Source organism: Melospiza melodia, chromosome 8 (genome assembly GCF_035770615.1).
Source record: "Melospiza melodia melodia isolate bMelMel2 chromosome 8, bMelMel2.pri, whole genome shotgun sequence".
Lineage (NCBI taxonomy): Eukaryota > Metazoa > Chordata > Aves > Passeriformes > Passerellidae > Melospiza > Melospiza melodia.
This window is the reverse complement of record NC_086201.1, coordinates 14,296,428-14,324,131: the sequence shown is the minus strand read 5'-3', so window position 1 is coordinate 14,324,131 and position 27,704 is coordinate 14,296,428. Positions and strand designations below refer to the sequence as shown.

General features: G+C 37.2%; 1 protein-coding gene across 3 annotated transcripts in view; it reads right to left on the bottom strand.

The window, feature by feature from the left end:
* Positions 1-589: 589 nt before the first annotated feature.
* The window catches only part of XRCC5 (X-ray repair cross complementing 5), a 54,517-nt gene continuing 27,402 nt past the window's right edge, over positions 590-27,704 (bottom strand). For 2 of the 3 annotated variants that reach the window (XM_063161852.1, XM_063161851.1), the window contains exons 14-21: positions 23,533-23,729; positions 19,159-19,249; positions 17,657-17,726; positions 10,277-10,386; positions 9,694-9,790; positions 7,598-7,665; positions 2,937-3,008; positions 590-2,140 (exon numbers count right to left, since the gene is read on the bottom strand). In XM_063161852.1, coding sequence (XP_063017922.1) covers positions 2,126-2,140; positions 2,937-3,008; positions 7,598-7,665; positions 9,694-9,790; positions 10,277-10,386; positions 17,657-17,726; positions 19,159-19,249; positions 23,533-23,729 — 720 coding nt within the window. In that variant the 3' untranslated portion in view covers positions 590-2,125. Of the gene's footprint in view, positions 2,141-2,891; positions 3,009-7,597; positions 7,666-9,693; positions 9,791-10,276; positions 10,387-17,656; positions 17,727-19,158; positions 19,250-23,532; positions 23,730-27,704 lie in introns of those variants that run through there. The other variant, XM_063161850.1, reaches the window with a different exon arrangement.

The window sequence follows — 27,704 nt, the reverse complement described above, 5'->3', positions numbered from 1 at the left end:
AAATATAAAATCAGGCTGCTGATGTGATAGACCTCACCAAGATCAGAAGCTTCTGAAGACTGAACTCAGAAGCCTGGGCAGAATGAAAGATGCTTTTCTTGCCTTCGAAGAATTCACTTTTATTTATTTTGAGTCATAAATTCTCATTCCTCTTCTCAGTACTAGCAACTCAATCACCACACTGAGCCTACCTGGACATATTGTGCTGTACAGGTAGCAAGATCTATGCAGCAATTCTCCATGAACTAAATGTATAGTCCTTGACAAAAGCAATCCACTCTAGAAATGTGGTCAACTAAACCAAAAGAAACAAAGTAACTCCATATTCTGGTCACCAGGTTCTATATTCTGTGTGGTCTTGACCCAAGATTTTCTCATCATCACTACTATATAGTAAAAACTACTTTACTGGGGTGTTGCAAAGTTTAGGGTTCATAAAGAATAGGATAAGTATACTCTGGTTCTGTGGAGGGATTTTGATATTCAATGTTTGCATTGTAGGCCCAGAAAAGGGGCTTTTGATAGTTTCCTTTAGGCACTGCATAAGTAGTCACCTGATTATAGCAAACATGGCTCTGAAGACAAAACCTGACCTTTAAAATACTTTTATTAAACAAAAAAAGTGTATAAGAAATCCTCAGCCAGCATACTCCATATATTGGCCTTTAAATCACTGATCAAATAATCCTTATTTACAGTTGAGAAAAATATCTTCTGGTGATACAAAAGCTATAAAGGTCTGCAAAAATCACTTGCTCCCTGCCATCTGCATTTGAGAAATGCTTTCCACTTAGTCAGGATAGGATGTAAGACAGGAGAAAATAGGTTGCTGTATAAGGAAGTAGGGGCAAAAATCAATTGCTATTTCCCACATAAAAGCTGTTGGCCAATATAAAGCGCAAATATTCCACAGCATTTTGCAATTACAGATCATTATTTTTCCTTTTTTTTGTGATCTTAATACCATTTTGCACAGTACATTTATACATTTATAATAATGAAGCACCAGCTTTTAAAGGGATGAATCTGGTTCTAAGAGACAAGCATGTGTGAAGGTGTCATTACTGTCTCTTCAGCTCTGCAATCAGACTTGAATGTCTCTTTCTAAGCAGTATTTCACTAGTTTGGATTGCTCTGTGCAGACATTACTCCATCCTGGTTAGCAGTGTTAACTATTATCACTTACCCATCCCAGCTGTCAGTGTACAGCCCTGAGGGACTCTCCTGCTCTGGGTGAGCAGTTCCCAGCAGTGTATGGAGTGGACACAGAACTGATTCGTTCTCCTTTCAGCACCAGGAGCATCTACAGTAACCATACTAGTTACAAGTCTAAAAAATCAAAAATACCAGCCCCTGAAACAGGAAAATGTGTCACAGAAAGGGACAGAGACCTTGGGCTGCTGCTGAGCTGACAGGATAGAGAACCTGTAGTGCAGAGAAGACCATAATTACTGATCTGGGGTCAGTGTGGCAAAATCAGCACACCCGGCTCTGCTGCGTGCTTCAGATTCTGTTGTGTATTTCAAACTATTAACTTGTGAGTCCCTGACCTAGAATTTTTTCCCACAAGCCTCTGTGGTGTTTTTCATGGTGCTTTGTTGGTTTTTTTGCTCTATCTTGTTTTGTGTTTATTTGAGTTGGTTGGTTGGTTTTTTTAAAGCATGAAAATAAGATACTTTTTCACTTCTGTAACAATAAACCTATAGGGTTACTTCCACTAAATATTCAGTACTACCTGGTAACCTTGCTGTGACATTTCTGTCTTTCTTCCCACACAATGCAACAGGAATTTCAGGCACCAGAACAGATTCTCATTAAATTTAGTAGTGTTCAGCTAAAAGCAATACAAAGGACAAGCTAAATTCAGTCTTAAAGAAAAGAAAAAAAAAAAGATCCCTCAAAGGTACCATTACTGCCCAAATACTTCAGACAATTTCAATCTTCTGTTCTAGTTTTGAAAGTCAGATGCCATTTATACCAGCTGGAAACGTTTCTGGGATTTCTGTTCTCATTTGAAAAAATAAAGATGGATGTACGGTCTTCTCATTAAGATCTTTTTTTGGGCCCCATCTCACAGAGCCATCTCTTCCAAAACTTTGCTTCTACAGTCACCATATATCACTGGTCACATCATGTCCAGCTGCAAACAGAAGAAACAGATTTGAAAGAAGCAGCACTGATGTAATTTCCAATATGTGTTTAGTGCTAAGAAAACCAGGCAAATTTGGAAATCCTTATCATGTAACATAAATAGATTGCACATAATTCAGTACTAATCTTCTATAAAGTCCAAAAACAAACTGAAAAATCTCATCTTCACATAATCATCTGTGCAATTTATAGATTTTTAAAAGTACAGTCCAAATGTAGAGATCTGTCTGTTATCTAAGCTTCTTTAAAACCATCTACACCATCAGCTGAAGCCTTGGAGACAGATTTGTAATGAGACAGCCTGTAAAAGATGGCTAAAATATTTATAAAAAAAACTGATATCCTTGAATTTCAGCAAGCCTATATAGAGAAATTTAATTCAAAAGATCAAAACATCTTTTTAAAAATGTTTGAATTTTCAACCCACATAAATAGCAGTTCAAGATCTGCAAACCTTTTAAAAAGCTATTATAGTAAATTATACCAATCCACTTTTAAATGAGTGCCTCACTGGCTCTTTTGAAGCATATTAGAGGACACATTTCACCCCTGTAAACACCTATGTTACTACATCACACAGTATTTGCCATCATGAAATTACACACCTGCCTAAGTCTTACAATAGCAAGTAAGTAATTTCATGTGGCTCTTCTGATTCAATTCCTTAGGTGTTTTCTAAGCCATGCACTCTGATATCTACTGCTTTAAGAAGCATTTGGCTCTCTCATTGCACCTTTCACTTACAGCTTAATTCTGAAGCCACAACACATCTTTATAGTACTCACCAGATCATCAACATCACCACCTTCATCTGTAGGAGGCAGAGTTTCATTTTTCTGTTCCTTTGGAGCCAAGAACTAAAAAAAAAAAAAATAAAAAAATATGTGATACTGACAAAACTGAGAGCCTTTAATGTTACGTTAACAGAATGTCTCCTCTGAATATCAAAACAAAGCCAGCTGAAATTAAAAATCAGGAAGGAAGTGTTTCTGGTTTCCACCCTCCAAAACCATATTCAACTACAGAAAACTTTGTAAGACTTGCTTTTAAAGGATTTTATGGTGAAGTGTGTCAAAAACCAGACATAAGGACATGGTTCTTGAGACAACACATGTAGAGGGCTGTAGAGAACCCTGTGATAAGGATGCTGCAAATATTATTTCCTAGACTCAGGGGGAGATAAAGATGCATAGACGAGAAATCATTTCAAGTCTACTAAGTCCACAGAAACAACTTCAGGCACAAGAAGTTTTTGAGACATCAGTGCCTGCAGTCTAGGACTACACATTTTTTATCTACCCATCTTTTTTTGTTCACTGTCAGATGGGATTCTGGATTAGATGGAAATTTTATCCATTTCAGTTTGACCAGGTTTATGGTCTTCAAAAATATTGTGTGTAGGTACAAAATGCTTAGGGATAACAAAATCCCTGACCCCCAATGCTATGAGTACATACATGAGGGTGACCAATGGCTTCTTTGAGACATTTCCTACACATAGCATTCTAGTTTTGTGTTGAATTTTTAAGTGTCCCCATTTAATTCAATTAACATTTACCAAATGAACAAAGATATGAGTAAAATAAAAAACCCTCTAATATGCAAGATGGTTAGAATGCCAGTCTTAAAAATGGAAAACCATTATGTAAAATTACATTGCTGTTGCTGCTGATACAACTCACCATATGCCCTTCACTTAAAGCATGACATTCATAAACAGAAGAGAAAGGTAAGTTGCTCAGATACTATAAAAACTGAAATCAAACATACAGACAATATCTGGAGTACAACCACCTCCAAAATTATTTCACAGATTTTTCTCTTAGCCTAAAAAAACCCAAAACATTAAAATGGTAGGGAAAAACGGCAATACTTAACTCTTACTTAAAAAAAGCATCCAGTTGTCTACAAATCCTAGTTACTAACTTTTTATCAATATCCTTAACATTAAATCTTTTTTTTTCTTCTTATTAAAATGCACCAGAACAAGTATACAGAGCTAGAAACAACCCTGCCCCCCAAGAAAACACAGGCATGAAGCTATTGAGGAAAAGCCACATTCCCAGACTTGGAGTCCTGTCATCCTTAAGTCAGAAACAACTTCACTATAACTCCAGATGATGAAAGAGAACAGCTAAGTAGAAAATAGCCACATTAAACAGGCTATAAATACCTGCTTAGATAACTCTTTTGTGCTCCTAAAAGGGAGCTGCTGTTCAGCTGGGGACTTCAACTGTGTCAGCCAGAGAGGTTGTGTAAGAGGCCATGGGATGCCTATCAACATCACCAATCTCTGAGACCACACATTTCTAGTGTGAAAATTTTAAACATTATTTTAATAAATAAAATATTCTGATCCTTCTCTAGAACCCCAGTGACCAAAGGTCAGAACTTTCCTACATCCTAAGCAGCAACATCCAAGAGAAACATAGAAATCTCACTCCACAGACAACATTCATGTTCTAACCTGCTAAGTTTAACTTATCAGAGATTCTGTAGCTGAAAAAAAAAGAAAGGCAGGGAATGTGACAGAAGGAATTAGAATTTCAGGATGGTGTATGTCTGTTTATCTTTTTTGTTGGAAGAGTTCTTAATCTAGTAGTAATATAAAGCACATACTATGAAACTAAAAGCTAATGACATTTGTCAGCTCTGAAAGGCTTTTTGTGCCAGATCAAATTTCCTTTTTTTACATTTAATTAAGAGTCAATTGGTATTTCTGGAAGTAGCACATTTTTAAAAAATTTTACAATCAGCTTTCTCGTGCTAAATTATGCAAAGGAAGCTAAAAGCCAGAGAAATGTACAATGAAGATTTGCAGTAAATTGAAACCTGAAGTTTCCATCAAATGGTGAACATCCAAAGCAGGGGTTTTTTTCTGAAAACCTGTTTTACATTTATGCAAAAGCAAATTACATATAATAGCTGTGCTGAAATCCATTATCTTCCCCAAAGCAACCAGAAAAAGCACTTGACATTTCTGCTCTTTTAACCTACCATCCTCATGCTCTAAAAAGAGTAACTCCCCTATTACAGGAAAAAAAAAATTCTCAGTGATAGGAAAATATGCATGCATAACCTACCTCAAGCAAAAGGAAAAAGGAAAGTTTGACCTGTCTAATAAGCAGCCTGGTAAGTCTTCCTTTTTCCTGCAGACAACAACCCTATAAAACCTGTAATCTTACAGACAAAACAGTCTTGAAACTACGAGCAGCTAGTAAACAGCACATAAGAGAAAGGGCTTTTGTGTCACAAAGGACAACACTAAGAGACAACCCCACAACCTACAGGCTTGCACATAACCTCTACAGAGGTGAAGAAAACTTGCATCTTACTCTGCTGGGAGGTATTTGAAAAAATCCAATATAACCCTTAAATGAAGGGTATCGCCTTCAGTACAAAAAATAAATGAACCACTTTTGCAATCTGCTGTAGACCTAGGAAAATGCTGGCTTTGTATCAGACAGGAAAATTGTGGCAGGGTTTAATTGGACCAAAGAGGACTAGATATTATACCAGCTCCACAATACCAAGATAAAATATTCTATCCCTGCAGATCTTACTCCAAGAATACACAGTCTTGCAGTTCCTTAATGAAAAAGTCATATGAGCCCTTAACAGCCAATGGGAATTAGAGTTCTGGGTTTGGATTTGGACAGTGTGTGGGGAGATGGTTATCTAGTGAGTATCTGGAATTGCCAACTGCTTAGCTAGCAAAGAGATGCAATCCAATTACTCTGGTAGTTAAGGTAACTGCCATCTTAGAGAACTCTGCTGCAAAACTGATTTCATGCAATATCTTGTATTCCTCCAATTTAATGGGAAGATACAACTATTGTATGAGCTTCAATCAATCACAAAATGACCTTCAGTCACAAAATAGTTTCTGTATTGCAATATATGGTGATTGCAGGATGATGGTAAACAGAAATGTAAATTTGCAGTCAGCCTATAAATGCCTTCTCCAGCTTAGCCTGGCAGCTGTGAATCCAGTCCTTGATACTCTCTCATCTGTGCTGCATTCCCATGCAGGCACAGTATTTTTCAGCCACCACAAGCTCACAGGGAAGACAACGGTATGCTGCAAGGTCTTTGTGGTTAATAGAGATTTCCTTAAGGAACAGTGGCTATTTCACACAGCATTAGCACATTTTTTGAGCATCAGTGGTAGTTTCAGCCTAGAAAGTACAGTTCTCAAGAACAATATTGTCTTAGGAAGTTTCCAAGTAATTTCATGGCACTTGAAGTAGATAAAAAAGGCTGATACTCTTTAAAACCACCACTGGGGGAAAAGTTGCTCTATACCTTTATGTGTAATGATAAATAGCCAGTAGGTCCTCCACGTCTAGAAAAATCACCATACTCTGTCATTTGTATCCTGCACATGTGCTCAGCTTTCTGGACTCCTAGTTTGTTAGCTTTTCATTTTCATGACATTTCTGTGCCTTCTTCCCCTTGAGATAAATTGTTACAGATGAAAAAAGCAGTTTCTAAAATACAACCTTTTTCTACTCACTAACTAAATCATAGAGAACCTACTTCTACCCGTTTCTGCCTATTGCTTATGGAAGGCCTGGAAGCTGCAAAAATCAATGTGGCATCTTCTATAAAAGCTACTTCTCTGCAAAACGGTGATTTTGGACACAGTGTCACCTTCAGGGGGGTCTGTGATACAAGGACCTATCTCCTAAACTAGCACCCTGATACAAAAACATCCATCTTATCCTCTCCACACAAATATCATTTTTGACAGCAGCTCTGAATTTTGCTTCCCTCCAAAGAGAAGGCACCATTCTCCCTGTTACAATTCAGTCCTTTGTAACTGGGACATCCTTCTTTCATCACTGTAGTTACTAAAATGCTACATATCTGTAGAAATTATACCTGTAAATAGTCCAAAACTCCCATTTCCAAAGGATCTAATATGGTCACCAATAATACCCCTAGCATTATGTATAATGCCCACCCATCCACAAAAGCTACACAAAGGGAAAATATTGGTATCACTGCATGTATGGTGAAAATTAGCCACAACAACTTGAATTGCTGGAGTTCACAAAACCTTTTTAAAAAGTATCAGTTTTTTGAACTCGTGCTACCAGTGAGAACATATTTCTTTCTGTGAAGTTCAAATAGTGATCTTATATATGTAAATAGCACTCTGCTGTTCCACTACACTGAGTTGCTGAAGTTCCTACTCTTTGTAGAGTATATTTTCAGATCATTTCAATACATGCTACTTTTTAAAGACCAATTACATTAAAACTTGTACATGCTAAAGTAATTTTGCTCTGAAATGCAGAAGTTTCAATTGTGTGGCAAATTAACATTCTTATTTCTTCATATGGATCTTATTTCATTCAGCTGAAGATTTATCCACATGAGAAACTCTTCAGTTCCACAGCAAGAGCTCTATACAAACAGATGCTTATTAAAAAAATGATACCTTCTCAGCCTCTTCACCTGTCACCAAACTTCCTTCCGCTTCATCTTTAGTGATCAAAGAAATCCTTTCTGAAAAAAAAACAAAACATAAAAATATCATTAGAAGGCTTCCCAAAAATTCACCTAATGTTAGAAGTGAAAAAAATGTTCCACATTTCAACTTCTGGATGTGTCATCATCACCAGCAAAAAAAAGAGTATCACTCAAAGGAAAATGTGTCTTGCATAAATGAGTCAACTATGATATAAAATATGATATAAAAATAAATTAATGAGCATATTCATAAGCTTGTGGAAGTATCCATTTAGGAAACTGCTAATATTGTGACAATCAAACTAATGAGACACTGAAATCATAGCTCACAGACAAAATGCTGAAAATCTATTAGAAATTGCACTTTTAGTCATTCACAGCATGCTCTTAGGTCCCCAGAAAAAATTAACTCTTGGGATTCAGACACTTGTGCTGTGATTATCTATTCTGACTACTAAAGTGCTGATCCTGCCCCACTTTGCTCCTTCGTTGTGCCAGCAGCACCACACTGTGCAGTGATGTCCCACCCCTCCAAACAAAAACCTTCCAAAAAATCTCCATTTATTTTGACCCCAACAGTTTTTCCAGTCTAGTTCATCACTTGACCATACAAATGCATGTGCCTGAATAAGCAGCTCTGGGTGTGAGAGCAAAGAATAGGAGATTCATAAAAATTTCAGCAGCAGTGTAAGTGTAGAATCGCCTTCATGTGCCCACAGAACCACATGGCAGGGTTTCATGAACAAAGGAATTTGTCAAACAGCTCTGCCTTTCTTCTGAGCCACTAACTCATTAACTCACATCCACCTTCTTTTGGCGATGGCAGTCACTCATGACAAGACCCAATGCACACCACACTCGGTAGAAAACAGGGGATGGGTCATGTGGCAAGAATAAGAGAAAACAGAACTCCTGCTCTTGTTAGCAGCAAGTAAAAAGCAATTTCAGCTGCCTACTGAGAGCAGCCAGATTATGCATTAAGCATCAAGATTTCATTTCACCATGTCCTCAAAGGAAGATAATCTATGCTGTATGAAAATATCATCTCTCTTTGTATTTGTTTGTTTGGTCGATTTTTTTCCTCAAAAACATACTTCAGTTTGTCAAAAACTCTGATTTATACTAACTAAAAGTTATTCATGGCTTTGAAAGATCCAAGTTTGCTACTTTCAAAGTTTATTGGTTTCTTTTTCCAAATTTATACAGAGAAGGTCCCCTACAGCACTACTGAATATAATCTTGTCAGTGTTGTCCTGTGCTGTTTTTTTCACATTGCTAAGCAAATTCCCATCCTGTAATTCAAAGCTGGACAAAGTAGACATTACAGCATGTCTGGAGTTCATCACTTTGAATGGTACTACACAAAATCACATCACTGCATTTTATAGCATGCACCCTTAAGAGATACAGCTGGGCATTTAACAGATTTCCTTAGCATTGGTTCCAATTAAAAACAAGACTATGATGTAAAAGATTTTTTTTTTAGTCTGCTACATTTTCTATTTGTGAAAATGTTCCTTTATTTATCACTTGTGTAGTCTCTGAATGTCTTTTAGAATGGCACTGCCTTGTATCTCCCAGTTTAATCATAGGTAGGTGTCATACTACCACATATTCTGTCCTTCAGGTTACTTAAATACAAAATGATCAGTGACACATTTCAACGCTATCTGTGACTTTTTGGAAGCTTAAACTGCAAGAATCTTTTTATAGCTCTACTGCATGAGTTTTTTCCATTTATTCTGAAATTCAGCTGAAATTGTGTCTTCTTCTCCTTACCCCATAACATTTAATTTGTCTCTTCTTCTACAATTAATTTACCATTTCAACAAGACTTGGCAATGCATTATGAATAATGCTGATATAAAACTATTAGTGCAGAAAAGGAAAGGAAACTGCAACATGAAAGTTTTTTTTTTTTTTTAACTAGCCGCAGGAATGAAGCATATCAAAATGCTGCAGTGGGGTTAGTTTAAGTGCCCCACTGCTAATGAAGTTTTCTTACTTAATGGGTAAATGCAATACAGCTAGAAATTGCCTAGTTTTTTTTTAATGCCATCCTACCTTGTACCATGATCTCCCAGAAATCAGATAAGGCTTTATCTTCCAACTTTGATTTCAGTGCCTGCAGAAAGTCATTAAAGCACTGCACCTTGGACAGCTGAAAAAAAAAAATGTAACAGCAACTGTAAGCAAGAACTATTAAAGCAAGCTTAATTCTTCATGAAGTCATTTAACATGGTGAACACAAAAGTCTCTACAGAATCTGGGTTTTATATCTATTAAAACTGTGAGTTCTAAGGAATGGTAAGCCACAAAAAGCACCTCTCAGAAAACTAGAAAGACTTGCTTGTAACTAGCTTTGTTGAAAAAGAAAATTGTAGTACTGTACTTTTAACTAGCACGAGCATCAGGTCATAGGCCTTCAGTTCTATGTTTAAATAAAAACAAACAACAGCAAGTAATACCAGAGAGGCTAGTCCCCATTCCAGTATAAAAACAATAAAAACCCCCATAAAATGCAACTCTATTTCTAAAATTTGAAACATATTTAAATTGGTTTTGCTGTAGCAATAAATTATCAAGCAAACAGGCCCATCATGCCTCTAATTTGAAAGAGGTAAGAGTATTCACACATTGACATTACCTTCATGGCCTCCTCTCTAAAAGCTCTGATACAGTCGATCCCTTTCATGTAGTACTGGGAACCTTTGTTTTCCAAGAACTGATCAATGCGGTTTTTCAACTGCTGACTCACTGGAAGACAAGGAGAAATAAAGTGATAAATAAACAAAAGAATGCACACTTCCAAGGAAAAAAACCCAACTTTTCTTTTACATCTCTCTTTTTCTACTCCACAGGCACCTAAGTAGTCAATCATACCCACAGTGCCTCAAGCTATGCAAGTTGATAATTGTTATATAAGCTGGTGACAATAATTTCAGCCTCTCTGGAAAAGTCAGATATACTAGGAAGAACCTCAAGCATGTCCAAGGCATACTTCTCCCTGAAAGCCATGAAAAAAAGCAGAGGCGTAACTTGTTTGATAAAAATTTGGAATCCTTAAGCTTAGGGAGGTTAATGTTTTACAACACAAGTGTATCCCCTCAACATCCTTTGCAATCAATGCATATTTCAATGAAAGCATTACATTTATGAGAAAGGTGTAATAATGTCAAACCAACAGGTGTAGGGTGACTGCAGTTAAAAGACCTTGCTGTTATTGACATCAGGGTATGTCTTGTCTCTTGTACAGGTAGTTTAATAATTTTTCATCAGAGCAAAGAGGTTTATGATCACAGAGATTATAAACTGTGCATGCCTGACAGAAAGAAGCAGAGTTAAACAGTGAGACCTGTACCAACAAGAAGGGGAACACCAGTTTTACCCTTACTGTTGAGCTCCTGAATGTAGGTAGCTGTAAACCACTGCAAACAGACAAGAGAAATGCCACCCAAGAGCTCTGCTAATCCCAACTAATTTCTGCCAGTTTTTAGTAATTTACTTTCTCTTCATGTTTACTTACAGTTAAGGAACTGTCCAGTTTTACCCTCTGACAAAACACCTCAGCCAGGAAAAAAACAAGCATGAGGAGGACACAACAGTGATCTATAAACTCAGAAGCATTGTGAAAAGAATGAATAGGGAGTTGATAGTGTCCTGCCTCTCTCAAAACAAGAGCCAAGGCTTGGGTTAAGAACAAACAATAAAACAGGATCTTTTGAAACACACACCAGCAGTTAAATCAGCCTTTGGTAAAGGGGTTAAGTTTTAACAACTGAAAAAATGAACAAATTCTCAGAATTATTAAAAGAGGATGTCTATCAAGGGAGATTACCAGTGTTGTTGCCATTGAGGAAGAAGATTCAGGAAAGCTTTCTGACCAAAGCAGAAAGCTTTCCAGCATCTGCCTGTCCTGTTCTTGTACTGTTAATGACCAGTCAGTGGATTAGCAGAACCTTTCCACCGATTTATATATAGCCTTTCCCAGCTCCAGATGTTATGGGCATAGACATCACTTCAAGAATCTCAGCTATGGAAGCATCAACAAAGAAAATCACCTGCCAGAGTGGTGGAAGAAACAAGAAGTAAGCACACTAAGAAGGAGACATTGTTTAAGTACTCTGTTCCTCTCTGCTCTTACGAGTATGCACAGCACCAGCTGTTACATAATTTTCTATAAAATGCCTAATTGAACTGAATCTGAAGGACAATATCTCTGCATAGTGTGAAACAAGGCATGTTTGATATTCTCCCACTAGGTTTTGACAGTTTCTAGAAAAGGAGGCAGATAATGGTTGTGCCCAACAGCAGTTACAGCACAAGAAAGTGTGCTGAAGTGCCTACTGTGCCAGAGGTAATCAGCTCACTCTCTATTTATTTCACCAGTAGCTGACAAACTAAATTCAAGTCTAACTACTTAAGCTTCCCAAGTTAAGTCAGTCCATTTTTTTCATGGTTAATGATTTTCTCATTAAATGTTCTAATTTCTTATGAATTGCACTAATAAAAGCAAGTCCTGCTGGTGTTTTCAGTGGTGGTGGTGTTTTTTTTAAACACTGCCTTCTCATTGATGTGTTAAATTAAAACCCCAGGCACTAAAAGGGTGCAATAAAAGTCTTCATTGTCAGAAAGATTCCAGCATATTGTTTGAAACTATCAGACACTCTACTACTTCTTTTGCATTTAATTTTTTTTAAATCCCTTTCCATTTGATTGCCCTGGCAGCCATCAGAAGAAAATACTTTCTTGCTACTGACTATGAGATGCCTCCTTTTGAAATCTGTTGTAAGGAACCAAAGGAAACCTGCAATGTTTTACCAGGCACTGAGAGTCCATAATACAGGCAGCAAACAGGTTACATGGCAACAGAATTTAAAGTCACATTCCTCTAACATCCTGAAGTAGCTTGGCTAAAAACTTGATTTTGTCCATTGGGTTTCCCTTAAATGATAGGCCAATGATGGGTGAATCTAAAACAGACAAAAAATCCTATGTTCTGATTAGATTACCAAATTATTTCAGGGGACCAAAAGTAATATTAAAGACAGAAGATAAGGATTATAGCAGGAAATTCTTGAAGTGGTTGCTGTTCCTTTAGACTTCTAATCTGAGAACTTCGTTGATTTCCTGCTGCCTTTTCATTAGTCTGAATCTTTGGGTCTGGATGCAGCAAAAATAGATCTCCCTGTTTTTGGAGCAAAGCGTGTTCTGCATAAAGCTATCTTTTTAACTAAGCTGTGATAAGCATTAACTCTGATGTGTCCCAGACAAATCTCAGGCATTGATGTTTTGTGGAGTAGTCCCTTGAGTTACAAACTGACAGCCCATTCAGCCACTCCTGTGTAATTGTAACTTTTTCTTCCCTCTCAACTTCCCTCACTCCACACACATTTAAGGAAGTGAACAAACAAGAGACTTCTACATTTTGCATTAACTGGAATTTCCAGCACTCCTAATAATCACCACATTCTGCAGAACATCCCAAGAAACTTTAATCTCCTCTTCCCTCTTTCTACTGTACCTCACTGGTTAGATAACAAATATAGTTATTAAGGGTTAGAGAACTGCAGGGGAAAAAAAAATCCCAGAATAGATCTTTTAGTTCTAGCAGAATTTAATCCCTTCCCCTCTGGCATTCAGATACATTTGCTACTCCAAAATACATTCACTAGTGCTGTCATTTTTTGTGAAATATGCCATGAACAATTATATTCACTTGTTATCTCTGAACAGCTAGGGTACAGAAGTGCAGTTATATTTTCATGTTTGTTCAGTTCAGCTCTTGGTCTTGATTACTATACCAATCAGATTACACAATAATAATACCAAAACTGTCTATTATTACAGTCCAAGCTTGATTCCTTGGGGATTCCCCTCCCCCCGCCCCCCCAAAAAAGAAATCAGGTTAAAAAAAATTTCTTCCTTTAACAACAGGAGTCTTTTTTCTAATCTTCTGATTCATGTGCTGCTGGTGGTAATGATTTGTATTCATGGACAATGCTTAAACTGACAAATCAGTTAAATCACCTGATAATTCATTTTAAAAATACTCTATAAAATCTTTCTAGAACTGAAAAGAAGAAAGAAATTCTGAACTGAAAACTGTACTAATTTTTAAGGACCTCCTTCATCTTTAAGCCAAGAAATAAGAATTTTAAGACCAAGAGCTGTTGGCTGTTGAACTAATCCAGTACCCTATGAGGTCCTGTTCAGTTTTGAATGTCCTGTGAGTATGGGTCAGAATGATTGAGGCTGGACATCTGAAGGACATATGACCCAAATCCCTGCTAAAACCAGGGTGCACTGTGGAACAGGTGCCTCAGTGCTCCACAGACTTGAGTTCTGTGTAACTCCAAAGATGGAGAGTCTCCAAGTTCTCATGGGTCCCTCTTTCTATGTGAGCCCCATCATTGTGATCTTTATTATCTTTTTCCCCATAACATCTAATTCATATTCTGTTTGTTGCAGCTCAGAGCTTTGAATCTCACCCAATCACTATGCCCTTCAAAGACAAACCTGGCTTCATCTTCTCTGTGAAGCAGATATACAGAAAACTTCAAAGTGATTCTATATACTCAAGTATTTGGTTTGCAAAAACCCTTCTAATGACTGAATCATTTTCATCAAACCACTCATTGCATCTGCCCTGCCTAGCAGTAGAGCATGAATAGTCTCTGAAATATACAAAAACATCCAGTAAGATAAAAATGCAGACAGACTGCAAAAACCTGCCAACAAATAATTGCATGAAGTATTAGCTTTTTAAAAAACTATCTTAGCTCCAGAAAGGTAATTACCTATACTTATTTCTACAGAAAATCTTGCAATAAAATATCATCCTTGTTCACATTCAGTTACTGATTCCTTCAGCTATATTTTTCTAGAAATGCCTAGGAAAAAAATATTAACTAATTTACTAAAATACAGAAATGAGAGCTTAGTGCAATTTGTCTCTGGACATGCAGATTTCTCTCCCAGCTGAAACTCAGCAAATAAAAAAAAGCGTTTTTGACATCACGTTCTCAGACAGGAGTACTGTAAGATGCAATGAAATGTGGCCTATAAACTCACACATTTACAAATTTTACAAATTTACAAATCAAAGAAAATACTGTGCATGTGTCAATACCTTTTTCTACTCCCTTGATTCTATCTGATACAGAAGCCTATGAAAATACAACACAACACATCAGACATGATCTGCTTTCCAGAGATGCAGACATGGATGGAAACCTTCAAACGGGAGGATGAACTTGCACTGCATGGCTACTCCTTTGGTATTACAAAGATGGCAAGCACTGACTGCATTTTCTGAAGCCTTCTCTGAAGCCACAGCAATGAAGAAACTCATTGTACACACTTGGGAGCAACAATTAGATTCTACTCAGGTAAACGAATCTATTTTATGTGCAGTCATTGACAAAAACGTCAGAAGCTGTTATCAGGGGACATCTCTTTGTGATAACTCTACACTTGTGACTTGCTCAAAATAAGACCTGCATAACATGACATCTCTCTGGCCACGAATGCAAATAAGAAAGGATGTCTAGAGGGGAACACAATTCTAGTTACATGAGCATCAGCATTAACCACTAAGCTGAAACCATTAAACAAATCTCACCATGTAACCCTTAAGCAGCTCCCTACTAATAAAAGACACAGTTTTCAGGTAAATCCAAAGTTGATTATTGTTTCAGGAATTAAGCTGCCAGTCCAGAAAACCTGTCTCTAAGACCCTTACCAATCTGAAAATCTTTGATTTTCTGCAGATATTATTTAGGGATTAGTGGCAAAGATGTCACACAGCATCAGATACAGACTAGCTTCCACTTAAGACTTCTGCTATGAAAGGTACAAACCCTGATTAATGCATCCCAGTGAGGGCACTGCAGGAAATATACTGGTACCTATTTTCAGTGATAAATATACCATCAGGACTTCCTACAAGCTGTTTTAGAAGAAAAAGAAAAATAATCACCTTGCCATCCTTTGGTACTGCTACCTTCATAATTTTGGTGTGGGTGTGCCATTAACCTGCAGCTGAATTAAAAAGCAACTGTAGTGTCACTATTTAAAGTACAACTCTTCCTACTGCTACAACTTCTCTATCTACTAAAAAACAACCCACCTCAAATCAAACAGTTGAAAGGTCTTTCTCCTCCCAATGAAAGGACTGCTGTTATTTTAAAAGTTGAATGTAAGCCCTATTCAGTTAGGAAGACTGTAGCAGATGTTTTTTAATACAAGAAAGAAAAACAGAATGCAACTTAGCAGTTCTCCTGTCTGCATCCTGACACATAAAATGCTACCCGTTTTACAAATAAGTGTTTGAATCCCACAGATTATCCTTTTCTGCAAAGAAATTTTATGTTTCTTACGTTCTAGCAGAGGGAAAAAATTAATCATTAAATGACAAAATTATACCAAAAAATCCCTTAGAACCACTGAATAGTTTTAAGGCAGAATTTACTATTTACATAACCAAGTGCAATATAGCAAGCCATTAAAAACATGCCTGCAATGTTCAGTGTGTTAAGCCACCTAAAAGGCTCTGAAGCACAAAAAGGATTACCCAAAAGAAAAAAGATAATATGCAAAGTATGTTTTTATTTATAGTGGCTTCTCTCCTTTAAATGGGTGACTGCACTGCATTCTGTTTAACTACACCTTATCATTACAGAGCAGATCACAAAGAATAAAAGCAAATTGCTCAAAATTTCAGAACCTTCCAACCATGTACTGCAGTTATCTCCAGCACAGCTACCAAGTGGATATATTTAAGCAGTCTTTCTAGTTAAACCATCTTCAAGGATAATCATTATAGTTATTTCTGCCTTAAAGCTTTCCTACATGAAATTTATCACCATAACAAAAGAGTCAACTGTTCCACAGTTTCTGTATTCTAATGTATTGCACAATGCTTTTTTTTACTGCATATTAATATAGCCGAAATTTAAGAACACAACTCCAAATATTTTTTCAATAAATAATTTCTTCTGGGTCTAATGAAAAATACATGCAAAAAAGCAAACTAGCTGGCTTACAGGTCTGGAAATTCTGGAGAGAAATAGCTATGCAGGCTTTAACAGGCTGTATCACAACTCAATATACTGATAAACACACTCCTGAAACTACATCCAAAAGGACCAAAGGTCTTGTTGAAAGACCCAGTACCTCACTTAAGCACCTCTGCAAATCTTTCTCTGAAAAATGGAATGTGACATTAATGGCTATTTGGCAGATCAAGTTTACCCTGCCACAACCTTCAAATCACCCTTTATGAGATACAGGGCCCCGTCCATCTTGTGCATTCTTCTTAAGACACCTTTGGATTACATATATCTCTGCATAGCTACTCCAGGAGGTAAATATCATACAAACCAATGATAATTTCATGGCATTTCAGACTTAGGCCATGCAAGACAATGTTTGACCTCTGCCTTGTGTTCTTCTTCATCTCTGAGATGAGTCAGTGCACACAGAGCCTTCTCTCAACAAATACTACCTGCTTATTCCACTCTGAATTCACCTGTGCTTTCTTTCACTCACAAGCAGTAAGAAATGACCTTTGCATGTGAAGGTTTAAGTCCCAGGCACGACAGTCTCTTTTTTTCTTCATGCAACATGAGACAGGTTTCTCACACTGTGCACACCAACAGCTCTCCACTTCAGGCCAGAAAGACCCTGGGAATGAGAAGCTGAGGCTCATTCTGAATGAGGCAGTCAGTGAATACCAAGGAGTCTTCTGTTAGAAACACCTGAGGGGTTGCTCAGGTGCCTCAGAGTAGCTGTCTAGTGCCTTCTTACCCAAACAGAGCTACCTGAGACTTTTAATTGGGGAAGGCAAGTATTAACATGGGAATTACAAACAACACGTTCCTTGGCTGAGTGGCACTACTAAGCTAACCTATAAATTCCAGAGCAACTCACATTGTACTAGAAACTTAACTTTAGACAAATGGACTGCATTTATTGAACTCTGAAGTTGCTACTAATATAATTAAGATAGACAAAAGTAATTTACCATCTTTGAAGTCAGCATTTTTCTTCCTCACCAGAATTCGGAAATCTTCTGCTGGGTTAACACTGCCTACCTACAAAAAGTACAAAACCAAATCAATTCTCTTCCAAAATCCATCTCTCTCTTCTTGTCAGGCAACAAGAATCTTTACATTTCTTTTTATTTTCATATGAAAACAGAAACTGTGTACTTCTCTGCATTCAGACTCAAAAATGCAAGTCTTATAAAGTGTGTTAATGCATAGCACTCCTGGCAAAGGCTGGCTATGACATGAGCAAGATGAACTCACTCTGCTGCACTGTTACAAGCTGGCCACTTCTCTGCTGCTGGGAGGACAGAAGCACAACAATTCAGGTTATCTGCTAGTTCAGCTTTGAGATCTTGTGTAGCACAGCCCTCTTAGACCTCCCTAATCTCACCAGGTGCTTAGTGAGGAGTGTGAGCTCCCAGGCACGTGGGTACAGAATCAGTGGTGTGCCACTCCAGTAGGACCTCAAAATTAAAAGCTTGCACTTAAATCATCTAGGCTTTCTGGCAGAGTCTGACATCTTAAAGCCAAAGCTCTAAATGGGCATGTAAATGCAGAAATCTTTCAAAGGAACTAAAACCAGGTCAAATATAAATAAACACTGAAAAATGGATGCATTAACTTGAGGGGGAAAAAACCAACAATGCTACATTGCTTAAAATTTCCTATCAGCAATCATAATTCCCCTACTTTTTTTTTATGCTTTGCTGCCAGAATAATTCATGGACTTTGCAATAAGTTTACTGGGCCTCACTGTATTTCTTTAAGATCTAGCAATGCCATTTTTCAGGAAATACCAGAAAATTGTATTAGAAGTGTAGCACACTGAAATCTCTTTAGATATCAAATATTTTTATAAGTATCAATAAAGCTTTTTTTCAAAATTAACCTTAAAGAACAGCACATTTGAAAACAAGAGAAGTTAGCTCAATATTAACTATTTTTTATAATAGGAAAACATCAAATAAAGGAAGGTGCACAGTTATGATATAGGTTTCATCTAAGCCATAATTTATAAGTTAGATCTAGAGGCAAGATGAAACCAAATTTGTGATTTAGACCCCCAATTAATACAGAGAACAATGTCTAAAATCACAGCAATACTTTTGATTAAATACACAGAGGCAACTTCTATGTTGCAGAAGATATGAAACACAGCAAGAACAAAATTCAACCACTGAGCTCCAATTTTGTTTTCTTCAGATCCTCAGGCTTTTCCTTTAGAGTTCTAAACACCAGGAGAGAATTTTGTCCTAAAATATCCACGACTGATGGAAACTTGTGTTAACACATGCCTAAGGGCAGAGAAAGTTGTCTTCACAATCTCTAGCAGAGTCTCAAATGTACGAGTAGACAGTATTTCAGTCATGTTTCAGCTAGAAACTCTCCTTTTATCAGGAATTCTGGATATTCACTACAATAGACTTAGAGAATTAATCTTCTCCTTTGATAATCACATTTGTAAAAACATGCTTACAGAGGTGATATTGCCTTCAGCAAGTTTCATAAGGCTAAAGCCCTCTTCCTCATCTTCAATTTTTGGTTTCTTAAGGCTGGGTGCATCTTCACTGCAAATGAGAAGGACAAAAATGAATATAAACACTTGAAGATGATTGTCCTGCCTTCCAACTAGGGAGTCAATAAATTAATGAAATATACACTGAACTAAACTTCATTACATAACTGTTCCAAAATCAACACTTTACCATGCCTTATTTGTCCCTTGGGCTGCACAAACCAGAGAGTAGAAACAGAAATCAAACTTCATCATCACATACAGCAAAGGCATCACTTGTTGAAGGTATGAGATTACTACTGCTTATTTCAGGGGTGAATTTCCTTATACAGACCTTCTTCATCTTTCTAAATACAGAATATCTCCAAACACTATTTGGAATCTCTGTGTTGAGTTAGCCTTGATAATTTACAGTATGTAACATGACATTTGGTATTTTCACTAGATTTTTTTTCTAAACATGAAATGTCAGTGAAAATTTACCATTTTAGTAAGACATAAATTTACTGTTCAATCACTACCTGCTAGAGCCTGTCTTGGAATTTACAGCTAATACAAACCTGTTTACACAGTGGCTTTTGAGTTTAATGACCACTAATCTGTATCAGCACATGAGAGCTCTGTAAACTTCCACCTTGTATTTCTTAAAACCTGCTAGACAAACTCCAGTTAAGCAGTTCAGAACTATCTTAGGACATTTTAAGCTACATCTCAAAATGCTTTCAAAAGACTATTTTTATTTTTAAAAGCTAATTGTGATTTTGGGCTACATTCTTGCTTTGTCCTTAGAGGTAACATAGAGGAAGGTATACATTCAAATTAGGAACTTAATTCTCACATGTAACATGCTACACTTTAGAGCATATCTCAGCAACAGAGGAAAATCCAGATAATCACAAAAGTGGAAGAAAATCAGATGCTGTCAGGCTACTGACACAGATGAATTGATTTCCATTTAAGAATGACTGAAAGCTACTGAGCAACCCAAAGGGCAGGATTTGTGTTCAAGGAATCCCAAAACAAACTAACAAGTTTTTCTGAAAAATTCTACTACTTTGAAAAGAGGAAACTGCTTGTTGATGTAGGGACAAAGCCAGAGATCCTGGACTAGGAGCCACTTTTCATCGTGCAAGATTGGAACTGATTGCAAAAACTGCATTGCACGTTACAGAAGCAATCAACTATTACACAGAACTTGTGGAGTCTTCCTTTTTGCTTTCTATAGCACACTCCTCCCCTACTTTACAATCATTGTCTATCTCACTTTGTTTCAGCAATCTTCTCTGTCCTTAATTTTGTCACTACCAAAATGAAATCCCTTCTCCTCAGCAACTCCTGTCATTCAGCATAACATTACTTATCACTCTGGGAGAAATGATGACTTTAGCTATGCCTAAGGACAAGGATAGGATACCTTGGCTTCATTCTCAACTCTGCTGACTTTCTGACTAACCTTGAACAAGTTGCTTGATTGTTTTAAACATCCAGTGTGTCTCTCTGTAAAAGGAGAAACTGATACTTATAAATAACAGAGTTTAGAAGCTCCACGGGAACCAAAAAATCTTGTATATTAACATGGTCTGATGAAAGGTGTAAAGAACAACAAAAATTCTCTTCTAGAATATTTTCCTCCAAAAGTATATGGCAATCAATTTTCTTCTTTTTCTTCCTGCATTATTTTTACTGATTCAAAATGCTTTGGGATTGGAGGAAGGAGAAAATAAATGATGATGCTGCATTTAACAGCCTTGGACCAAATCTACAGTTGTCATTAATCAGTGCAGCACAGCAGAAACTAATGAATCCATAGCCATTTATACCAGCCAAGGATCTGACATTTAGAATGTGCACTGATTAGCAGTATTTTTAAACTGCAAAACGTGCAATTACTATTTGAGAAAAATTAATAAAATACAAGATTAATTTAAAACACCCACTTCTACATTAATATAGAAGCCTTTCACATCCTACAAAGCTGGATGAGATAACAGCCTCTCCACAGCCAACCTGAGAAGGAAAAAGTAAAATGTTTTCTATATTATTGGAATTTTTTTAAACTACACAGATCTAAAGCAAAAGTGATACAAATGAATACTGAAATCTCTATTAAGATATCATGCCTACAATTATGCTGCTTTAGTCCCATTAGACCTTAAAAATTAACAAACAAGAATCTGGTCAATATGATGACAGGAAATACAAATCAGTTTCAGAAAACAAAAATAATGGTCAAGACATCTTATAAACAACTTTTTCCAAATACTCAAGTGCAACCTACATCTTAGTTTTAATAAGTTGAATCTCATAGAGCCATAGCATTCAGAATCACAGAATGGTTTGGGTCGGAAGGAACCTTAAAGATCACCCACTTCCTGCACCCCTGCCATGGGCAGGGACCCCTCCCAGCAAACCAGGCTGCCCAAAGCCCCACCCAGCCTGGCCTTCACCACTGCCAGCAAGGGGCACCCACAACCTCTCTGGGCAACCTGTGCAAGTGCCTCTGCTACTGAATATCTTCCTTAATCACTGTTGCAGAGATGTGCTTTTCTTTAGCCAGTGAATAAATTCTATCATCTCAGCTTTTCCCCAAACACAGAAGAAAAACACAGTTAAGACTGTTGTTGTAGCAATAATAAAATACTACCAGTCCCATTCATTACTGCAGCAATACCATTTTTCTGCAATTTAAAAAAAATCTTAACTATCATTCATTCTTCTTTGCATAGTTGAATCTGTATTCTTTCACTTCCTTTACAGCTTTTTAAGAAAAAAATTCATTTTAATGCCCAACATGAATTTCTATCTAAATTACTTTTACAGCTACTTTTATCACTCCTCTAAAGGAAACCAGTTTTTAAACAAAATAGATTTCCTTCTTGCTCATCAGATGCTTTTGGGAAGATATATTTTAAAGAACTAACAGTAATGGGTCACTGCTTTTTGTTTAAATTCTCTCTCTAGCTTGTTTGAGCCCAATTTTTTGCCTTTTATTTCTAAAATGGCTCTACCACTTTTTAAGATATACATATAAATGTACACATGTACATAAACCCAGAGAAACTGGGGCATGGAGTAAGGAAAAGAGAATTGAATCAGTATGAATTTAGAGACACACCAAGGCAACAGGAATATACTGAAATCAGCAATAACAACAAAAAAGCCCCGTGTTTCCCAGTCTGTAGAGAGGAATGTGGTCATTGGTCTCAAGCAGCAAAGTGAGGTGTCCTGGGTCATGTCCTCCCAAAGAGAAGATGCTGAGGAGGCTCCACCCAACCCAGAGGAAAGGACTGAGCTAAGCAAGAGCTCAACACCCCTCCAAGATGCCATTCCTAGTGCTGAAAGGACTAAACCAAAATGACAAAATAAAGAGAGAAGGAGCTAACTGAGAACACTCCAACATCTCAGGGACCCAGCTAGTTATATTATAGATTTCAATATATTAATTTCTCAGAAGCAGCTTTTGTTTATGCAAATTGATTTGGCTGGGGTGACAGTACAACTACAGTATCAATTTAGCATTTATTCTTCCTATCTGCAGCACAAATAAACTAAACACAGTATATTCAATAACAACAAAGATACCCTGTCTTAAAACTGTTCAAACAATAGCTGTTCCAGGAAGAGTCTATATCGGCTTGATTTTTATGGAGAAAACCACATTAATTGCACAGCAGATAATAATGAAACTGCTTTTCTTTTGATTCTCAAAATGAAAGCTAGACAATTACCTAAATCAAGCATGCTGAGAAGGAAGGCTAAACTTTATGGCTAATTTAAAGACCCATGGCATTTATTCTGAGCTAAATTAGACCCCCTTTTAGTGTTATTTGAACTCTTTTATAACCACCTCTAGGACAAACTCCTGCCTGACCAGAAGACAAGAAGCAATGCAACAGGTTGCTCAGAAAGGATGAACAAACCCTGAAGGTTTTCAGCCAGACTGTATGAATCCCTCCTTAGATCTCACAGGTGGTTTTGAGCAACAGGTTGACCAAGAAGCCTCCAGTGGGGTCCATTCCAATCTGATGGATTTTGTAATTCTGTGACAGCAAATACAGACATGAGTAACTTACATGAGTAGGTACAGGTTCCCCAGACATGAGGAACTTACTGGTTCCTATTGCATCCTGAACTGCAACAGTATGACCACTACTATTCACAAGATACTTCAGACATTCTGTGGCACCACAATATTCTCTATCCATCAGCATTTTTTCCAGTGTGTAACTCATTGATTTTCTGTTCAAAAGATTCTGAGTCTGATTCATCCAGCAAAAACAACCTGAAGTGTAAAAAAAAAAGTTTCAAAAAATCCATAATACATTTCTAACGTACTTGTCTTTGAAGATGTCTTGTGCAGTCTTCTCTTCTTTTTTCTTGCCAACTTCCTTCAGGGGGAAAAGTGCTTTTACTCTTTCCAGAGGAGCCTGACACCTTTCTCTTACCACACAAGGCATCTCTAGCATTTCTAAAAGATGCTGTTCTATTGGTGGCAGTGGCTTATCAGAGTGAAAAGCCTTGTGCTGCAAACACTGCAAGAAACAAAACAGTCTGAGCAAAGTAGAACTTTCAATTATATTAAAAACTTACCATATGGTAACTGCAAAATATCTTCCATATTAAACATACTATCTTTGTATTGCTGAAAAATATTCTGTCTCACAATGGACTGAAAGTTCATGATCAACTTTTAAAGGACATTATTAATGATATTAAACAAGAATTCTGATGCACATGAGTGTTCCCACACTCATTGGAATGAGTGCTATGAAAATTATTTTAAAAATTTCAAGAATGAAACAGTCATCTGCAATTGTTCATATTTTTAGCTTCACTCTACCTTTAAAAAGCAGTTCCCTTATAAAACAGTGCCATGGGAGAGTTTTCTAGACACTTCAACATTAAGTAAATGAGATCTATCCCAACCACACATTCCAGTTATTGTAACACTTTAATGTCCCTCAAAGAAATAATTTCCTCTTGGTCAATTACACTCAGTATGCATGCAGGAGGAATGTTCACAAGCTTAAGACAGAATGCAGATAGAAAGAGAGAATATTAAATATGCACAGGTGAGGCACAGAATATAAGCATGTTTGGAACCTAGCTTTGAAAGGAGCAGGGAATGAAGGGGCCTGACAGATGCACAAAGCTGGAACAGATGGTGAGAGCTACAGAGAAGGATTTTTCACCCAAGTGTAGAGTCAGTGCACACAGCCATGGAGTCAAGCAGACGGGGAGAGATGAGGTTAATGAGGCAGGCTACAGAAATTCCATGGAGGGTTTTGGAAACAAAGTAAATATCTTTACAATTTTGTGAAGTGTGAGATAGCAGTAGAGAGGTATGTACATTTACAAATACACACACAGATACAGTGCATGCACACAAACACATCAAAATGTGATATACAAAGGAGACCTTTTTCCATGCCCATGGTACTTAGGTGCATTAGACACCCATGTGAAGGTACTACTCAGTAAACTAGGAATACAGCAGAGATTTGCTCCCCTGTTGGCTGTCAGACATGACATTAATTTTAAAAACAAAGCAAATAAAAGCTCCTATTCATACTGGAAATCTGCCAATACAGAAAATCAAGACAATGTGACACATCAATACTGATGTGTTTTCAGGCTGCCATTAACATTCCAGTCCATATTAGAACATACTGCCAAAAGGAGGCAGTTGTACAAGGCTACTGATTTGGAAACACTTGTAATGATTTAAGGCACCATTATTTTGAAAGAGAAAATTGTTGCTGGAAGCTGCAGTAATGGCTCTTGTGATAAAAAAAATAGGTAATTGAATTAAACTCACAAAGCAAAAAAACCTAAGTCCCCTGTTATGCCTGTGTGTTTCAGGCTTTTGTAACTGACATCTTAATGTGTGCAGCTGCAGGAGCTGAGCAGAATGAGAGGCCACAGCATCCACTTGTAACTCTTTTTAAAGTAGATGACTACATCTCAAACCTGAGATGGCAGGTACTGTCAAAACTCAGGTGCTAAATGGAGACTAACTTAAACAGACAAGCTGGAGTTTTCTAAACCAACACTGTCCCTCTTAACCTTGCTTCCCCCCTTCCTTCTGTGTCTAGCGAGAATCACTCTCACCCTCATAGCTAGAGGAAACCCACACTGCCACTGCCTTGCACACTCACTTTTATTCACACGTGCTGTCCCCAAGGCACTAGCTCCTCATTGCTCTTCCTAATTTCTTACATTTCCACTTCTAGAGACACAGCCAGCTTTCAGAACAGGGGTCACACCAAGATACTGGCCAATGGATGTAATGAGCTGGGCTTCACACCATTAATTCTGTGATAAGCCACGACATACATGCACCAACAGACCAACAGGTCCATCTCTCTACAGAACCACCATTGCTGAGCAATTTGCTTATTTGGCTAACAAATAAAATGCACTGCATTCCCTAAACGTCTTAGGTGATTCAAATCCCTGTATTTAAGATGGACAATTTAAACAATAATTTTGGAAGTCTACCATTACAAAAGCTACAGAAATTCACCTAATTTTTTCTGGAAACAAGGAATAAAAGTTCAAAGTGTGGATATAAGATAGTCCTCATCTTCCACTCCAGCAAGCATTAACAACTACTTCTCACCCACTCTGTCATTTCCTGATGCCTACCACTACTTCCAGAGATATAATTTGGCTTGATGTTTTTGTTTAAATTCTGGCTCTTGTCACTTATCATTCCAAATATCTTCATGAGGTAACAAAGCAAGGAAAAGAAGTAGGAGTTCATCCTTTTCTTCAGAGTTATTTTTCAAAACCATTTATAGGTTCTATTCAGCCCAATCCACTTACTGGCTATAGTCAAAAGATGATGCAGAATTTTTCTTCACTGTTCTTAAGGAACCAGTAGTGCCATTTTGCCTAAGAGCAAAATACTAAGAATCTGGAATATCTTCACAGCAAAGGAGAGAATAATTTACACAGATTAATAGCAATTTTTTAATCATACAAACAAATGGGCCTGAGTGTGGCCAAAAGCACTAAGAGGACTGACAGTTTAGGGCTTTCTGAACAGCAAGGACAGAAATTGCATCCTACCCCATACATTCAGTCAGTAAATGCTTTTTCTACCAGTAGCACTCACCCTTACAAAATCCTATAATCCTCTAAGGAAATTGGCAAGTTACTCAGTTACCCTCTTCCAGCAGCAATTAACTCAAGTGCTGGAACACTACCAACACACTGTTTCAGAACACAAATAGCACACCTAACAAAAAATATCTTTCACCAATAAATGATATCCACTAAACTAAAAGAATGCAAAACTCTGTCTAGCAATATAACAGAGGAAATTCTACCCTCCAAGTACTTAATTTACAAGCAATGCCCAAGTTTTGTAATATCCAAGCTTAACAACCCTTCCAAAAATAAGAGTTGTGAAGAGGTCAGCTCATTTTAAGTTCTTGCCCTGCAATAACCTCCAACTGATCAAATCTTGCACTCAGTTACACAGTGTCTTGTCAATATGACTGGCAGAACTTGATGAGACCTCTGAGTTCTTCAGGTGTCAATCAGAATAGTGTTGAAGACAGTGGGCTTACATGTATTCCTGAAGCACACATTGACCTTCAGACCCTTTGGTTATTTTAAAAACACTGAGGAAGCAAGGCTTTGGGAAGCTAGGGTAAGTTTTCCTAATTTTAAAAAAATATCTTCTTCCTACTTGTAAACCGAAATAAAACATGTGGAATTGCTGAGATATGAACATGATTGCTATAATACCATTTTTGGTCAATTTTCAGAGCAGAATCACACATTCAATATATCTCCATGGTTCTGCATACAGTACAATTCTGCAGTTGCTTAAATTGCAACATAATTTTCTTTATTTTTGAATTTGCTGCGTCATTTTTTAAACACTTGAATTCCAATGTATAATTAAGTCTCTCATCCTCACAGTTGCAATGGAAGTCTTCGTGATATGAAAGGAATGCAAATCAAAATGGAGACAGCTTGATATAATAACTGCAGGAAGAGTGAACTGTTCTGCTGGCTCGTAAAGAGCATCAGCTTAGACACCCCAACAGAACATTTAAAATGTCAACAATGTTAATAAACCATTTATTGCTGATCCAGTTCACCTCAGACTGACCTGGTTTGGAACACTGCTAGATGCAACACTGCACAAGAAGAGTGATGGGACACAGAATGAGAAGCTGAAGATATCCCCAATTTTCAGCCAATTTTTTTCTTTGTCTAAAAGCCAGACTGAATCTATGTCCACAATACAGTGTTGAGAGACAAGTTTTAACTTGCCTAGTCTATGTGCTTGTGAATATCACTGATGCTGTTGTGGACAACTCAGCACAGGTATAATTTCCCTTCCTTCCTGGAAACTAGAAATTTTAAAGATAAATCTATGTCAGAGACAACACAGAACTCACCGGTTACCACATACTTTAATGCCAGAGATTTATATCTGCGTTTTCACAATGCAGATCTTTCCAACGTGAATCAAAGAAAGACAGAAG